The sequence below is a fragment of the Ceratotherium simum genome, chromosome 18 (genome assembly GCF_057802395.1).
Source record: "Ceratotherium simum simum isolate JZ-2026a chromosome 18, ASM5780239v1, whole genome shotgun sequence".
Lineage (NCBI taxonomy): Eukaryota > Metazoa > Chordata > Mammalia > Perissodactyla > Rhinocerotidae > Ceratotherium > Ceratotherium simum.
This window is the reverse complement of record NC_141917.1, coordinates 42,633,844-42,648,194: the sequence shown is the minus strand read 5'-3', so window position 1 is coordinate 42,648,194 and position 14,351 is coordinate 42,633,844. Positions and strand designations below refer to the sequence as shown.

The 14,351-nt window shown below is 36.1% G+C and overlaps 1 protein-coding gene across 1 annotated transcript in view; it reads right to left on the bottom strand.

Moving 5' to 3' along the window:
- DDX4 (DEAD-box helicase 4) overlaps window positions 1-14,351 on the bottom strand; it is a 75,621-nt gene that overhangs the window by 30,225 nt on the left and 31,045 nt on the right. The window contains exons 3-5 of the mRNA XM_087443043.1: window positions 12,363-12,440; window positions 8,244-8,294; window positions 5,516-5,575 (exon numbers count right to left, since the gene is read on the bottom strand). Of these exons, the coding sequence (XP_087299169.1) occupies window positions 5,516-5,575; window positions 8,244-8,294; window positions 12,363-12,440 (189 nt within the window). The remainder of the gene's footprint in view (window positions 1-5,515; window positions 5,576-8,243; window positions 8,295-12,362; window positions 12,441-14,351) is intronic.

Sequence of the window (14,351 nt, the reverse complement as noted above, 5' to 3'; positions counted from 1 at the left end):
AGTGAAAATGGCAAAGTAAGGAACTCCAAATTCTGCTACTCCAAAAAAAGAAAAAAAATGGACAAAAACTATCTGAATTAACATTTTGCTAGCTCTGAAAATTAATCAGACTTGCAGCAACCCAGAGAACTTTTTTTTTTTAAAGGCTAATTCTCAGTAGGAACGGTGAACTTTGGGGCATATTTTAACTTATCCCGACCCTAGCCCCTGGTAATGCCATTTCTAGACATATATCTAAAAGATGAGAAAACACTGACTCATACAGATAATTGTATACGAATGTTCATAGTAGCATTATTCACAACAGCCAAAAAGAGTAAAAAACCCAAGTGTACATCAACAGATTAATGGACAAATAAAATGTGGTGTACACATACAACGGAATATTATTCAGCCATAAAAAGGAATATGGTTCTGTTACATGCTACAATATGGATGAACATTGAAAATGTTATGCTAAGTAAATTAAGCCAGACACAAAAGGGCAAATATTATGTGATTCCACCTGTATGAAATATCTAGAATAGACAAATTCATAGAGAACATAGAATAGAGGTTACTGGGGACTGATAGGAAGAAGGTATGGGGAGCTACTGCTTAATGGATACAGGTTTCTGCTTGGGTGATGAAAACGTTTTGAAAATAGACAGTGGTGACAACTGCAAAACAGCATAAATATACATTAAGCCACTGAATTATACACTTAAATATACTTAAAATGGCAAATACTATAGTTATTTTACCACAATAAAAAAAAATAACCGCAGAAAATTTCCCAAATTTGATGAAAAATATGAATCAACACATCCAAGAAGCTTAACAAATTCCAGGTAGGATAAACCTAAAGAGATCTATACCTACACACATCAATATAAAACATGAACAAATAGTGCTGGAACAAGTGGATATCCACATGCAAAAGAATTAAGTTGGACTACCATATGCAAAAATGAACTCAAAATGATTCAAAGATTTACTTAAATGTAAGAGTGAAAACTATAAAGTTATTAGGAAGAAACATCACTGAAAATCTGCATGATCTTGGAACAGGCAAAGGGTTTCTAGATATGACACCAAAAGCACAAGCAACAAAAGAAAAAAACCAGATAAACTGAATAGCAACAAAATTTAAATCTTTTGTGTTTCAAAGGAAACCATCAAGAAAGTTAAAAAATAACCCAGAGAAAATATTTGCAAATCATATATCTGATGACACTTATATGAAGAATATATATAAGAATTTTTAAAACAATAAAAAGACAACCCAATTTTTCAAATGAGCAAATGATCTGAATAGACATCTCTCCAAAGAAGATATACAAATGGCCAATACACACATGAAAAGCTGCTCAACATCACAGTCATCAAGAAATGCAAATCTAAACCACAATGAGATACCACTTTACACCCACTAGGATGGCTATAATCAAAAAGACAGACAATAACAAGCACTGATAATGATGCGGAGAAATTGGAACGCTCATACATTGTAAGTGGAAATGTAAAATGATGCAGCTGCTGTGGAAAACAATTTAGCAGCTCTTCAAAAAGTTGAACGTAAGAGTTACCATATGATCCAGCAATTCCATTCCTAGGGACATACTCCAGAAAAATAAAAACATGTTCACACACAACTCATACATAAATGTTTGTATCTTAGTCATTATAGTGCAAAAAGGGAAACAACCCAATATCAGCAGATGAATAAACAGAATGTGTATATCTACACAATACAATATTATTTGCCATAAAAAAGGAATGAGGTACTATCACATGCTACAACATGGATGAACCTTGAAGACAGCATGTTAAGTGAAAGAAGTCAAACACAAGAAGACCACATATTATATAATTTCATTTATATGAAATGTCCAGAATCAGCAAATTCATAGCTATAGAAAGCAGACTGGTGGTTGCCAGAGGATGGCGGGGGGGGGGGGGGGGGGGAGGGGATGGGGAGAGGGGGACTAACTGCTAATAGGCACAAGGGTTTCTTTTTGGGGAAAAAGAAATGTTCCGGAATTAGACAGTGGTTATGGTCACACAACATAGTGAATATATTTAAAACCACTCAAACTTCTCTTTAAAAATGGTGACAGGGGCCGGCTGGTGGCACAGCAGTTGGGTTCACATGCTCTGCTTCAGCAGCCCAGAGTTTGCAGGTTCGAATCCTGTACGCGGACATGCACACCACTCATCAAGCCATGCTAAGGTGGCTCCCCACATAAAGTAGAGGAAGATGGGCACAGATGTGAGGCCAAGGCCATTCTTTCTTAGCAAAAAGGAGGATTGGCAACAGATGTTAGCTCAGGGTTAATCTTCCTCAAAAAAAAAAAAAAAAAATGGTGAGGTTTGGGGCCTGCCCAGTGGCGTAGTGGTTAGGTCTGCGTGCTCCACTTCGGCAGCCTGGGGATCACAGGTTCAGATCCCAGGCATGGATCTACACACCGCTCATCAAGCCATGTTGCAGTGGCATCCCACATACAAAATAGAGGAAGACTGGCACAGATGTTAGCTCAGGAACAATCTTCCTCAAGCAAAAAGGGGAAGATTGGCAACAGATGTTAGCTCAGGGCCAATCTTCCTCACCTCCAAAAAAAAAAAACTATTAAAAAAAATGGTGAAGTTTATGTTATATGAAGTATTAGCTCAATAAAAAAATTTGCATCACAGAATATAAAATATTCAGGTACAGAGAGATGTAGAAAAACTCTATAGTGAAAACTACAGAACATAGTAGGAAAAATTAAAGATCTAAATAAATGGCGATATTTATGGATTGGAAGACTCTATATTATAGAGATGTTCATTCTCCCCAAATTAATCTACAGATTCAATGCAACCCCAATAAAAATGCCATTAGGTTTTTTTCTGGAAATTAGTAAAGTGATTCTAAAAATCACATGGAAATGCAAAGGACTAAGAATAACCTGAGTAATCTTGAAGAACGATAAACTTAGAAGATTTATATACTAAATACCAGGACCTATTCTAAAACAACAGTAATTAGACTATATGGCAACGATGCAAAAATAGAGAAACTGACCAATGGAATGAAACTAAGTCCAGAAACAGTACCACATATATACTGCCACCTAATTTAGGACAAAGGCAGGCTTGTAGTGTAGAGTGGAAGGGAAAGTCTTTTCAATAAGTGATACTGGATCAACTTGACAGCCTTATGTGGGAAAAAATTGTACCTTGATCCCTACCTTACACCATACACAAAAATAAATTCCAGATGAATTAATTTATTCAGATTTATTCATTAATCTGAATGTGGAAACTAAAAAGATAAAGTTTTAAAAGGAAAATAGAGAGAACATCTTTATGACTTTAGGAGTAAAGAGTTCTTAAACAGGACGAAAAAAAAGTACTACCATAAAAGATAGGACTGGTAAATTGGGCTTGATTAAAATGAGTAACTTCTATTCATTAAAAGACTTCCACTATAAATGTCATACTGGAGTTATTTGTACTATTCTCAGAAATTTTATGTAAGTTTTAAATTATTTACAACTAACAAGGTAAAAATAAAGACAGCCAACAGAAAAGTGGGCAAAAGACTTGAATAGGCACTACATAAAAAATGATGTCCAAATGGCCAATAAACATATGAAGAGCCGCATATTTCATTAGTCCATCAAGGAAATGCAAATTAAAAACACAATGGGATACACCACCACACACTCAGCAGAATGGTTAAAATGAAAGAAAAAGAAAATACTAAGTATTGGTGAGGATGTGGGACTGTATCTTAGCATATTTACTCCAAAAACATTTGACAATAGCCATTAAAGCCAAAAACATATATATTCTATGACCAGCAATTCTACTTCTGAATATATACCAATGTTACCAAAAGAAATGTACCAGAATGTTCACAGCAGCAGTTTCAAAATAGCCCAAAACTGAAAGAAATACAAATACCTAACATTAGCAGAACAGTAGAACAAAAGCAATGATAATGATCTGCAACTGCAACCAACAATATGAATGAATCTCACATATACATTAAGTGGAAGTTATATTAAGTACAAAAACAGATAAAATTAATCTACGCTGCTAGAAGTCAGAATAGAGGTTAACCTGGCGGGGGAAGAGTGTTGCTAGTGAGCAAAAATGAGCATGAAAGGGGCTTTTGAGGTGCTAGTAACTTCTATGTCTTGATCTGGATGCTTGTGAACACACTGAGCCCAGGTGTATTTAGTTAGTGAAAAATCACTCAGCTATACATTTATGCTATACGCACCTGTCTGGTTCTATATCATGTCATACTCAATATAAACTTAGATACACTTATATTTACACACATATATTTATATTTACTGAGTGACCACCATGTGCACATTTCCTACACTCAAATGTATACACCTACAGAGAATAATGACTGAAAAATGACTGTGTCCCTGCTAGTCACCCTATACTAGTCAATAGCCAGGATCAAGCACAAAGAGCTAGCTGCAACTGGCTTTTGACTGTCTCGCTTAAGTAAGAATTGAATCAATTTAAAGAAAATGTAACAGTAAGGAAGATATTCACTGCTCTGCAGACAACAACAAAAATTTTTAAAATAAGAGCTATATTTTAGGAACATTAAGTGTCAAAAATTGCTTGTCAAAAAGGAAAAAAAAAGCAATGCTAGGAGTCATGTTTTTTTCTTAACTAAATTTCCTCCCCATCATTACACAGCCCCTTGCAATTATCATAAAAAGACTCAACTTATGAGACAAATAGCCATCTCTCATTCATCACCAAACTCCTCCCCACTTCACAGACCCAACAAAGCTATACTGAAATCCACAGCAAGTCCCAGCTTCTCTAGGGAGGGCCTGCCATTCCACAAGCTAACCATCTAATGAACAAGGAAAACAGATGTCCTCAAGTTGCAGCAAAAACACAGATGTATCTGATTTCTACGGAGTTCCAAAACAATAAACTCTTTTACTGTAAGTAGATTTGCACATCTGTAGCAATTTTATGATAAATTCACTATGTTTTTTTGTGGGTTTTGTTGTTGCTATTTTAACATGTCTGCCTATAGATAATCAAGAATTAAGCATGATAATTTTTGTACCATCTCACCTCAACTTCACTGGAGGTAGGATTAACACAGTACGGTGGAGTACTGCTAAATTTGAACAAAAAGTAATCTACAATTTCTTCCCTCCCCTACAACTCCAATGATCCTATTCAGACACATTCAGATGTCTCTATTCAGAGACAAAGACATTCCACTTTATCTATATTGTGACTGACCATGATTCACACAGTCCCTCTTCTGTACTTCACAGCACATTCTGGAGATCTTAGAAAACAAAAATCCAGTGATACTAGAAAGTGGAAGGAGGGACACCTACTGAATATTCACTCAAGTATTAATAGCATAAAATATATGCCAAAGTATTTTTCTTCAAAGGTTTTCACTACTAGAATTTTTCTTTCTTTCAAAATCAGTTTTGTCAGTTTAGTATTTCTGTCTTAAGTACAAATTTTTCAAAAATGTGGTCCTTACCACCTCTCTTGGAAAATCCTCTGTTCCGTGTTTGATTATCTTCACAGTCATTAGTAGACTCTTAAATAAAAATTTAACATGTGAATAGCATCAAAATAATTAACTTTCAAGATGTAATATCTAAAAATAGCACTGTCACAAGATAAATCAGTAAGAAAACAAAATAAATAATTTCATAAGTTAAAATATGAACAATTCTTGAAATAATTTTAACAGAAATATAAAGACATTATTCAGTCCATTTCCTATACAAATCACCTAATATATCCAAATATTAAATGTTAAGTGTATAATTGGGAACCTACTATTTGCCATGTGCTAGGCACAAGCCAAAAAATAAGAATTTCATAAAGTCAGTTTGACTAAAAATGGTTTCAGAAATATCTAAACTATTAAGTAGTCAAGTGGTTCTCAGATGCCGTCCACAGACCACTAGAAATGCATGACTATTCTTTTTATAATGTCATCATTATCTCTGTAATTTGCCTTTGTTAATAAACCTGAGACATTAGTGTTTTTTAAATATATCCAAACTTTTCCCCATTCATTCTAATGAAAGAATTTGGAGATATCCTGGCTTTTCTGTTCTTAATGACGTTTACCAGGGTTTATAGATAGTGGTACGAGGATCACTACACTGAAAGCTGCCTAAGAATTATCTGGGAAGTTTGTTAAAAATAAATTCCCGGGGGGGCCGGCCCGGTGGCGCAAGCGGTTAAGCGCGCGTGGCTCCGCTGCAGCGGCCCAGGGTTCGCCAGTTCGGAACCCGGGCGTGCACTGACGCACCATTTGTCAAGCCACACTTTGGCAGCGTCCCATATAAAGTAGAGGAAGAGGGGCACAGATGTCAGCCCAGGGCCAGTCTTCCTCAGCAAAAAGAGGAGGATTGGCATAGATGTTAGCTCAGGGCTGACCTTCCCCACAAAAAGAAAAGAAAAGAAAGCCCAGCACAAACAAAAATGAGATAATGATCCTAAGATTAGTTACAACCTATTAATTATATAAAAATAATAGTAATAACAACGCATATAGAACTTAGTCTATGTCTGGCATTGTCCTAAATGAATTGTACGTATTAACTTTTTAAATCCTCACAAAAACCTTGTGAGATGGGTATTATCCTCATTTCATAAATAGAGAAGAAGAAATACAGAGAAGTTAAATACATTTTTCAAGATAATACAACTGACAGGAGGATGATGATCTAGATCTAAAACCTAGGGTGTCCAACTCCAAAATCTGAGCTCCTTACTCAATACATATACCAGCTAGGGGAAACTAGATTGCAAAGAAAATTACAACCACAGAACACACTATACATTTGTGTGCAGAGAAAAGGTTTCTATCATGATATCAAAACTTGTTCCTGGGCTTGCCAACAACAATTGTGAGAACGAAAATATTCAATCCTTATATATAATTTTTTATTTTAGGAGAACTAAGAATGAGAACAGAAGAAAGCAGACCAAAGGGAAAAAAGTAGATCATTTTGGAAAAAAGAAGTTCTCTCAAGTCCTTTAAGAAACCAATTTGTGCTCAAAAGCGCTCTAGCCCATCACTGAAAGGAATCAACTGGGGAGGAAGATCTTTGATAAATGGAAATGATTTTGAATATTAATTAAAAGTTGGAAAACGGAAAAGAATAAAGATAGTGATACTTTTCTTCTCTCAAACATTAGTTCTATGTTATGTATGTTTTCATTTGAATGGGATATGAGAAAAAGCAGACCGAAGCAGGGAGAACGAGACTGGCAATAGTTTGAGGAAAGTCTCATTTGACATATTAAAACCCCACCTTATTCCAGTGGGGTTTTAAGGTAATCAGGTCTAGGGTTGGTTTTGATTTTGAGAATCACTGATAGGAGTGTAAGATCAATTCTCAAATACTTAATGAAAATAGATGGCATTTATTGTTTACCATGAATGTAACTAAGCTTCAGGCTTTTACATGCATTCTCATTTAGTCTGCCTAACAACACCTATCAAATGGATGACCTCCATTCTACAGAATAGGAAAGTGTGGCTCCGAGAAATTAAACAACTTGCTCTAAGTCACTCAACTAGCAGGTAGCAGAGCAGGGACATGAATCAAAGTTTGGAACTCCAAAATACATTATGTTACAAAGATTCCATAAATCAATGGTTACCAACCAAAAGAGGCATCAGAATCACCAGGGATGCTTTTTAAATACAGGTTCCAAGGCCTCACCCTAATCTACTCTCTCAGGTTCTACTGGGAAAGCACCGTTAATTATTATAGTCTATCTTTTGGTTACATTACTCTATTTTCATCATTCTCTGTATTCCTCCAAACCACAGTATCAGTACCTTTGACAGAAATACCTTTGATTTCAGCAGTGATCCACATTATCATGAATCTTTTTCTACTGTCAAGACTTATTTGAGTCTGAATAGGGACCAATAGGTCCCAAACCGTATTTATGTAGGGAAGCAGAGCTTTGATTCTTTACTTGCTCTTTCTACTACCCCCTTTTTCTTGAGGTAGCACAGCACTCAAAAGTTGCACCTCCACAGATTAAGGCAGGTGGCAATAGGCCAAATTAGAATACCTGAATTCTTGGTTAAGGCTCTGGCTATAGCTGCTTTATAAAACTGGGTTTAAATAAATCAGAATTGGAACAGACTAAAATACTTAATCTTAGTTTCTCTTTAGCATGTACTCTGGACATTAAATTTTAAAAGTCACTACAAAAAACACTAAACTTACCTCTCCAGAAACCAGAGCTATCACCTTCTTCAAACTTGTTATTTGAAAAATCTATAAAAAACAATAAAATTAAACTTGCAAATTTCTTAAAACAACAATTACCTGTACCTCTGTGGGGAAAAAAAAAACAAAACACCTTACAGGGACTACTAGTTATGATGCCCCTTTAAAATAGGATAAACGACATAGAACTATATACATAAATAGTGAATGAGAACTCATACAGGTTTGTATTACAATTTCTGCCTTGTGTCAATTTATTAAGGTTAAAATGTCAGCCAACGTTATATTACCTCAAATGTCATACATTCCTCTATATGTACAGGGGCAAAACAGGGCTATATGTCAGTATAACCACTATATACTTTCTATTCAAAATATCAAAATTTTTTAAATTTTATAAATTCGCTTATAATCTCTTCATCTGCCAGAGGCCAATACACTAAATTATAATCCAATATTTAATAATTTTTCCCTTTTCAGTAACAAAGAAATTTTGCCGACTTCTTTTGGTTTACAAAATTTAAAAAAACAATCTTTCATCAAGCTCTGCTTTCAAATTTATCACTTAATAAAACCCTGTGTCTAGATTTATACATCTCTGGAGCATAGAGACATGTCTCTAAAATTAATTTTAAAAGCATCCATCAGCAATATTTCATAAAATCTCAAAATGCTGAGTCTTAATAAAATGATCTTTACTGCAGAGATATTCAGGGAATAATACATCTTAAAATTAAATGTCAATATACAATGCCTGTCAATCAGTATTTAATCTAAATTATAAAATATTAAATATATTAAATTATGGCATCTGTAATACAGATACTAATCAATTACTGTTTGAAAGATGTTAAATTTATATGCAAAATGTATACATATCAAATCACTTAACATGTCAGGTTCAACAAAATCTAATGTCCCTTCTAGCACAAAACTCCATGGAAATTTAATACACAACCAGCATATAAAAAGTAAGTACCCTATAGCCTCAATATATGATTGGATGACAAAAAACTTTTTCCGTGAGCAGATATATAATTTCAAAATAAAGACAATCCCTACAGAAAGAGCATATTATCACAAAAGCTAAGTTTTGAGTTATTTTATTCGTTTAAATAATTGCAAGCTCTGAAGCTGGTTCAGAAAAGGATTATATTCTACTGCCTTCTATAATTGCATCTTCCCCTCCATACTCCTCCTCCCCCAAAGAGTCAAATTCTGGGTTTCCAAAATGCTTGGGAAAGTCTTCCACCTACACACTGTTGGTCTTGATCTTAAATTCTGCCTAAGTTCTGAGTTATAGTTTTTAATGGAAAAAAAATAATTTCAAAGCTTCTAGTGGTTCTTTGCTCAACTGAAGATGGAGACTCAAATTCACCTTTGGCAGCGTAAGATGGATCTCTTGTGGGGGGGGCAAGGGAAGGGAGTCTTGAGTACAGAAGAAAAAAACTGGGGTTCACCTGTGGGGTAAATCAATTTGAAGAGATCCTGCGGCAACTAGCACGGCTATCAAAAAAAAAAAAAAAAAGCTAATGGAATAGCAAACACACCCAGAGCAGCATACACTGCTGCTCTAAACTATGACTAGGAAAGTGAAAGCACTCCCTTGTGATCCTCATAAATTCTCGGGAAATGCACACACTTCCTATGTATATTTAAGGGAAATATGAACTCAAAGACTGGAAAACTTGGGGGTCACTCAAGTTTTAACTGTAAGATATCATAAGCAGTTTACCTCTGTTTCCAAAACCCTTTCCAACTCCAAAACTACCCCCTGTGGTAGTATTCTCTCTTTTATTATTAGACTCACGAGCATCTGAAAAAGTTCAGATAGAGTTAAAATTGTTTAACATATAAAATTAAGTGTGTCATCAAAAACTAGGAATTAAACGAAGCTCGGGGTAAGGGGACTTCCAAGGATGGGGAGAGAGTAGTACAGGAACTTATAAACATATAATATATGCAACTTGTTTTTAAAAAACTCTTAAATTATGATATCAAGATAAAAACATAAATACACTACTGGTGAAATACAGCTTTCTACTAGTTATTTTTCTAGTGACTTAATCAAGAAATTCAACTCTGATTTTCTGTATAATGAAACCTCACCCTGACAGAGACAGCTATTTACATTATGCCCATGTGAAAGTCATTGCTATTGAAAATTTTATACTCTTGTCTTAATTATTCTATTTATTATTTATTCATTTTTCTAGTACTTATATCACTCTCAATCTTTCCACTTTTAAAATTAAAATTAGGAAGGGACTACATAATAAAGAAAAAAAGAAAGTATGAATACCACTCCCCTTCACCTCCTCATCCCTCCATAGTATTTCCCTGTATATGCTTTCTTAGCTTTATCTCCCACTACACAACTCTGAATACCCAACAGTTTAATTCATATCAAACAACTTCCTAGACTCCACATTGTGAACTTCTAAAATTTTGTTCCTTCAGCACGGCATTCCCTGCTTTCCTATTTTTCCTATCAAAGTTCTTTTCATTCTTCAAAAGCCCAGTTCAAAGGCCACCTCTTCTGTGAGGTCTTCCTTTAGTCTTTCAGTCATAATCAATCCCTCCTCCACAATCCCCACAGCACACTATGTGTATCTCTTTTTAGTAATAATTTTTCATTCCATGTGTTTCTCTACCACTAGATTAAGAATTTTGAGGGCAGAGTTGCTATGGCAGTATGGTTACTTAAAACAAAAAACTGGAACAACAGACATCCAAAACATCATAAACTGCCACTTTAAACTAGGACAGGGAAAAATTAAAGCACTACCTTGTGATCTTCATAAATTGTCTTAATTATCTCTATAATATCCTAATACAAGGAAGTTCAGGGATCTGTGAAACTTCTAAAGCCACATGCAAAACTGTGTATGAGCAACTATCAGTATTTTCATCAGATTCTAAAGATGAGTGTGATACAAGAAGTTAAGCTATTTAGGCCATACTTCACAGAACATGAAAAGCTAATCAATATTATATTTTAAGCAATTAAGGGTCAATTTCAAAAACACATTACTGGTAGGGGCCAGCCCAGTGACGAAGCGGTTAAGGTCGCGTGCTCCACTTCAGTGGCCCGGGGTTTGCCAGTTCGGATCCTGGGCGCAGACCTACGCATCGCTTATCAAGCCGTGCTGTGGCGGCATCCCATATAAACTAGAGGAAGATGGGCACGGATGTTAGCCCAAGGCCAATCTTCCTCAGCAAAAAAGAGGAGGATTGGCAACAGATGTTAACTCAGGGCTAATCTCCCTCACAAAAAAAAAAGAGAGAAACAAAAAAAAACATTACCAGCTATGCAAGTTGCAAGAAAAAATATCAGAGATTGAAACTAATTAAAACATTAGCTAGGGCCGGCCCTGTGGCTTGGTGGTTAAGTGCGCGCGCTGCGATGCTGGTGGCCCGGGTTCGGATCCCGGGTGCGCATCGAGGCACCACTTCTCCGTTCATCCTGAGGCCGAGTCCCGCATACAGCAACTAGAAGGATGTGCAGCTACGACATACAACTATCCACTGGGGCTTTGGGGGGAAAAAAAATAAAATAAATAAAATCTTTAAAAAAAAAAAAAAAATTAGCTGAATTATAAGGGGAAAAAGTTGTACTTATGTGTCTACAAATTTCCAGGATTATATGTAGTATGAAGACAACTTTTTAAAGTATTAACATCCAACAAAGAGTTTTGATCAGAAGTTTAATGTGTATTTCAACCTAAAACATATGCAATTAACAATTTGTAGTAAAATCTGTCTCAGGGATGGTTTTCTCATTTAAAAAGGCTTTATTCTACAATGTTTAGAAGTCTGCATCAAAAACTATCACATAACCTATTCTAAAATAGGATTTTAAAATATACCTAAATATTAAAGATTCCCAAGTGTAATATTAACATATTTATTATTTCTAATGTTCATAGTAACAAACCCATAATTGAACCTCTCAGCACAACTGATATTTGAAAAAATGATGAACTCATTATCCAAACAAAGTCTACTGTACACTGAATTATAACAGATTTAGTTTTGCACTGAACAGCCATAAAAGCCTCTCTTCATTCCACTATTCAACAGTTGAGAAGATTAAACAAAGATAAAGATACTTACTTCTGTTTCCCAAACTCCTCCCAGATGCAAATCCACTTCTCATGAAAGGATCTCTTTGAGAATGTCCATCATCCATTTCTAAAGCAAATAACATTTTGAAGCAGTTAAAATAACAACAAATATCTTAGTGGTATGCAAACTTTAAACCTTTTCAACATGCCACTCACTGGGCAAAGGAGGAATTTTATACAACAATAAGACAGACACAAGCCTAGTAGAAAAATGGGCTATGACTAAGAATAGGTAGTTTTCCAAAAGAAAAATAAATGGTGACTAAATCTCACTCATAATTTTTTTTTTTTTTGAGGAAGATCAGCACTGAGCTAACATCCATGCTAATCCTCCTCTTTTTGCTGAGGAAGACCAGCTCTGAGCTAACATCTATTGCCAATCCTCCTCCTTTTTTCTCCCCAAAGCCCCAGTAGATAGTTGTATGTCACAGCTGCACATCATTCTAGTTGCTGTATGTGGGACGCAGCCTCAGCATGGCCTGAGAAGCGGTGCATCAGTGGGCACCTGGGATCTGAACCCGGGCCGCCAGTAGCAGACCACACGCACTTAACCACTAAGCCATGGGGCTGGCCCATCACTCATAATTAAGGAGACGGGAAATCAAAAGAAGGAGATAGCTTTTTCCAACCATATGATTGACTGGAAAACAGTTTTAAGTTTGCTAATACTGGGAATAGCCAAGGACGTAGGCAAACAAGCACAAATCATACACTATATTGAAGCTATATACTGAATCAATCTTCATCCTAATTTTAAAAGAATCTACTTTTTGAAACTGTATTAGTATGAATTTCTCCTCTGGATATACTCACATGGTAACACAAATACACATAAAGATGCTTTTTTTTTTTTTTTTTTGTCAAGAGATCAGCCCTGTGCTAACATCTGCTAATCCTCCTCTTTTTCTGCTGAGGAAGACTGGCCCTGGGCTCACATCCGTGCCCATCTTCCTCCACTTTATATGGGACGCCGCCACAGCATGGCTTGCCAAGCAGTGCGTTGATGTGCGCCCAGGATCCAAACCGGCAAACCCCGGGTCGCCGCAGCAGAGCGCGTGCACTTAACCACTTGCGCCACCGGACCGGCCCCCACATAAAGGTTTTTATAAGCATTGTCTGTAATAGCAAAAAAACTGATCGAAGGATAATAGGTATACTATAGTCATCCATAGAATACCATGCACTTTCACAGAACTATATAGCATCCAACATTAAAGAACTGACATTCTTCAACATGAGTGTTTATAAAAACTGACCACTTGGAAGGCCAATACAAATACAACAAAATTTCAAAAATCAATATCATACAGGACCAGCCCTGGTGGCCTAGTGGTTAAGTTTGGCATGCTCCACTTCAGCGGCCCAGGTTCAGTTTCCGGGTGCAGACCTACACCACGCGTCAGTGGCCATGCTATGGCAGCAGCCCACATACAAAATAGAGGAAGACTGGCAATAGATGTTAGCTCAAGGCAAATCTTCCTCAAGCAAAAAGAGGAAGATTGGTGCCAGATGTTAGCTCAGGGTGAATCTTCCTCGGCAAAAAAAAAAAAAAAAATCAATAGCATCTACACAAAATTCTCTAATCGCAATGCAGTAAAATCAGAAGTTTTTAAATTCCAAAAATACTTGTTTAAAATCATCTTTCATTTGGAAATATATTTTTAAAACACTTCTAGGGTGGCTGGCCCGGTGGCGTAGTGGTTAAGTCTGTGTGCTCCGCTTCAGCGACCCGGGGTTCACAGGTTCGGATCCCCAGTGCAGACCAACACACTGCTTGTCAAGCTATACTGTGGCAGCATCCCATATAAGGTAGAAGAAGATGGGCACAGTTATTAGCCCAAAGCCAATCTACCTCAGCAAAAAGAGGAGGAATGGCATTGGATGTTAGCTCAGGGCTAATCTTCCTCACACACACACACACACAAAAAACACTTCTATAAAACCCATAGCTCAAAGAAAACAATTACAATGGAACTTT